We start from the raw sequence: 4,605 nt of genomic DNA, 5'->3' as shown, positions 1-4,605 counted from the left end.
TTTTTGTTGCTTCAAACAGTTCTGTTTTTTTTTTTGCTTTTGGTGACAGTCTCGCTGTGTCACCTAGGCTTGAGTGCAGTGGCACAATCATAGTTTACTGCAGCCTCCACCTCCTGGGTTCAAGTGATTCTCCTGCCTTAGCCTCCCTAGTAGCTGGGATTACAGGCATGTGCCACCATGCCCAGCTAATTTCTGCATTTTTAGTAAAGACGGGGTTTCACCATGTTGGCCAGGCTGGTCTTGAACTCCTGACCTCAGGTGATCTGCCCGCCTCAGCCTCCCAAAGTGCTAGGATTACAGCTGTGAGCCACCACGCCTAGCCTAAAACTTGTGATTTTTAAATGATGGCTTTATTCAAAATTTAACATACAGGGCAGGCCAAAAAATACATACCTGCAAGCCATATCTGGCTCATAGGCCAACCAGTTTACCATCTCTAATCTAAAATTTGATGTGACATATGACTCCAAAGCTAAAGATATAATTTAGTAGAGGAAAATTCAAAAAGAAAACTCAGGCTCGTGGACGAAACCACGCTCCCTTCTGCTCCACCATCTATTTAGTCACTATTGCTTTTAAACTTTCTCTAAGTCTTTGAAAAAGCCATTAAGGTTTGACAAACTAAAATGTAAGATAAATCAGGTTAAATCTAGAAACCTGCCCACTATTCTAGCATCTGCTCTGTTTTAGAGGGAAAAAGTAGGTCAATTTCAACTTGAAATTGTTCTAGCTAACTAAACAAATATGTAAATTACTTCTAGCTGGGTCACACAACTCCCTTAGCCATCTCATCAAATGACTGCATGTTTGCAAACATCTATGTTACCTCTTCCATACCATCAGGCAGTACAGCACTGCTTAAAAGATAATATGGCAGACAATAAACACAATGTTCTGAACCCTGCCTGGGAACCCAATTACAATTCAGGGGAAAAATACCTTAAAGTCTCTCAAAGAGCGGCAGAGATGCCATTCATCTCCTGAAACTTGAAATAGACTCTCTGTGGCTCTAACTACTGGCCATAAGTGGAAGACTGTATCTGTTTAATGCCCAGGGGACACTAAAACAATTTAAAGAAGGACTGCCTTCAGTTTAAGTCCAGCACTAGAGATGTACTATCTTGCCTCCCTGGTGTACCTGAAAATCTCACAATCTGCTCAAAGCTCCAAAAGATCTGATTTTGGTATTTCCACATGGTCTTCCTATACTCAGTGCTAGCTCCACCTCTCCAAACAGCAGCCCTTTCACCACTGGCTAGTCCAGTATTGGGCCTGGCCATCTATTCATTGACAACTTGGGGCCTCCCTGAATGGTAAGGATATGTAACCTATGGAGGAGTTTATAGATCTTTGCACCTATGCAATCATTTGACAAGATGGCTGGGGGAGTTTTGCCACCTAGCTAGAAATAATTTACATATTTCTCTTTAGTTGGTGGGAAGAATTGCAACTTGAAAAGGACTAATGGCAAGTGCAACACCCCCGCAGGACACAGGAAGTCAAGGTTTTCCTTATGTAGTTTGTGGAAACACTCCATAAGCTACATTTCTCCTCATAGTTTCTTTACCCAGGTAACTAAGGGGAAAAGATATTGATTTAATTCACTCATCAAATCTGAGGAATTGCACATTTTGCCAAGTGATCCAAATAGCTCTACCACCATACACAGCAATCCCTTTTCTAAGAACAGCGAGCATTTGGAAAAAACAAAATAATTTCTTTTTTTTTTTTTTTTTTGAGACAGAGTCTCACACTGTCGCCCGGACTGGAATGCATGGCACAATCTCGGCTCACCACAACCTCTGCCTCCAGGATTCAAGCAATTCTCCTGCCTCAGCCTCCCAAGTAGCTGGGATTACAGGCACCTGCCACGACACCCACCTAATTTTCTTATTTTAGTGGAGACAGGGTTTCACACCATGTTGGCCAGGCTGGTCTCAAACTCCTGACCTTGTGACCCACCACCTTGACCTCTCAAAGTGCTTGGATTACAGGTGTGAGCCACCTCACCTGGCCAATAATTTATTTCTTAAACTCAGTCTTAAAAAAAAAAAATGGTGCAATGACCCAGGAAATTAAGATCTGCAAAATATTCTAGCTGAGAAACAAAGCATGGCCCTCTTGGGTTGTGTCTGGGCAAGCCATTTCATGGTGCGGTTCAGGGTCTATGAAGACTGATCAAATCATGAACAAGCCAGGCATGTTCTTTCTGATCAGAACATGGCCAGAGTCCAATACCTTCTTTCTAAAGAACATAGCTGGAGTCCAGTGTCTTCACCAACTTACATTTTGATATATGAACATTAAAGCCAACTCTCTCCAATGGCCATACACATGCAGATCTTCAGTAAGGACAAGAGATGCCTGGAAATCTACAACCTATACTTCCTTTATCACAGTGATTTTGTGTATTAGGCACCTACTGGACAGCAACCTACACACATCAGTATCCAGCACTTGCTGAAGGTTATTTGTTCTCTGGTAACTAGCAGACTTATTTAGTGATATTTGCTCTAAGTTACAAAAATTAAAATTAATTGCTGTCTTCCTTTTCCATATGGCGAATATCAAATAGTTTTAAGCATGTCAGTCTTCACTACAGAAAGCTTGTTTTGTTCCTACCTCGGCAGCTTGGGTTTCTTGATGCAGCAATGTAAGACCAGTCAAGTCTTCTAAGAAGGAATGTGAAGAATTAAACACCTTGGCTAGGAAGTTAAATCCTTCTCGTTCATATTGATCAAGAACCTGTAAAACATTTACATTTTTTAAAAAGGAGGCTTAAAATGCAAATTAAAAGACTTTCACTTCTAACAAGCTCTTGTCAAAAATAAAATTAAAATGAGAATTAAATATGGGGATAATAATGCAATCTAGTGGCTAAAAAACTAGAATGCAGTATGGGGATAAAATGCAATCTAGTGGCCAAAAAACTAAAAGCGGCTTAGTATTTATCATCTTTTCCCTTCTTAGAATGACAATAACATTATCTTCCAGTTTGCATATCAATGTTTTCTCAATAAAGTAAGTTTCATGCAAATTCACTAAAAATTCTAGAAGAGTTAGGATTAGTGGCCCTAAAGTTCACTGGTTAGAAAACAGGTGAGATAAAAGCCAAGAAAATAAATTTAAACGGATAAATGGGAAGGGAGGGGCAAAAGGATTTTGTCAAAAAAATGTGACATACCAGCTAGCCAAACATATTTTTTAAAAATAATTTTAAAATGGAAAAATAAATTTCAATAGGTACTTCACAAAAGGGGATATCCAAAGAGCCAATAAACATGAAAATGGGCTCAATGGCATGAGTATTTAGAGACATGAATGCTGAAACCACAATGAAACACTACTTTGCACCTATCAAAAAGATTAAAATGACAAAGAAAATACCAAGTGCTGGCAAGGATGTGGAACAACCAGGACTCTATACCCTATGATACAGCAATTCTACTCTATGTGTATACACACCCAACAAAAATGTGTACATATGTGCACCAGAAGACACAAACGAAAGTGTCCATAGCAGCGCTATTCATGATAGCCCAAAACTAGAAACCACTGAGGTGACCATCAACAGTAGAATGAACAAATGGATTGTGGTATAGTCATGCAATGGAATACTATATATCAGTGAGAACAAACTACCTTCAAACATAATGTTACATGAAAGGAAGGAGTAGCATTATGTACTGTATAATTACATTTATATAAAATTAAAATGAAGTAGGCAATATGAATGTGTGGTGTTAGAAGAAAAGATAGTGGCTACCCACAGAGAGACTGTAAGGGGCACAAGGGACACTCCAAAGTGCTGGTAATAATTTGTTTATTTATCTAAGCATTGGTTACATAAGGTGTATTTTTTGAGAATTCATTAAGTTGAACACAAGATTTGTGTGTTTTTTTGGATATATGTTATCCTTCAATAAAAAGTTAAAAAATAAAAGGCCTGTACACTTGAGAGGAGAACAATATGAGAACAGTAAAGAGTTCTTAGAAACAAACAATGAGTATCACATTTAGGAATTCAGTGGTCACAGGGATTGTGAAATGTAGAATGCTGAACCAGAATGCCTCAGAAATTCTCTCAGAACTCACAAGAAATAAAGAAGAACGCTTTAAAAAGATAGCAGATATTGAAGACATACCTAAGAAATCAACAATGCATAAACAGACTGGAACAGTAATAATACAAGAAATAGAATTTTTCTCTTTTTAGAAGATGAAAATGTAGGCACCCTTTAATCTAGGAATTCCACTTTTAAGACTTCATACTGATAAAGTTGTACAAGGGCACAAAGACTTCCATTGTAATGATGCTTACTGAAACACTGTTTGGGCCAGGCACGATGGCTCACACCTGTAATCCTAGCACTTTGGGTGCCCAAGGCAGGAGGACTGCTTGAGCTTAGGAGTTCAGGACCAACCTGGGCAACCTAGTGAGACCTCAACTCCACAAAAAAATTTAAAAATTAGCCAGGCATGGTGGAGTGCACCTGCAATCTCAGCCACTTAGGACGCTAAAGTGGGAGGATCACCTGAACCCAGGAGGTTGAGGTTGAAATGAGTTATGATCACATCACTGCACTCCAGCCTGGGTGACAGAGT

General features: G+C 39.2%; 1 protein-coding gene across 1 annotated transcript in view; it reads right to left on the bottom strand.

Moving 5' to 3' along the window:
• Positions 1-1,958: 1,958 nt before the first annotated feature.
• Positions 1,959-4,605, bottom strand: part of ATG7 (autophagy related 7) — a 144,971-nt gene continuing 142,324 nt past the window's right edge. The window contains exon 18 of the mRNA XM_011952509.1: positions 1,959-2,745. Coding sequence (XP_011807899.1) covers positions 2,587-2,745 — 159 coding nt within the window. The 3' untranslated portion in view covers positions 1,959-2,586. The remainder of the gene's footprint in view (positions 2,746-4,605) is intronic.

This window comes from Colobus angolensis, unplaced genomic scaffold, assembly GCF_000951035.1.
Source record: "Colobus angolensis palliatus isolate OR3802 unplaced genomic scaffold, Cang.pa_1.0 Scaffold34, whole genome shotgun sequence".
NCBI classification, from domain to species: domain Eukaryota; kingdom Metazoa; phylum Chordata; class Mammalia; order Primates; family Cercopithecidae; genus Colobus; species Colobus angolensis.
The sequence above is the reverse complement of the archived record's forward strand: the minus strand, read 5'-3'. Positions and strand labels throughout refer to the sequence as shown.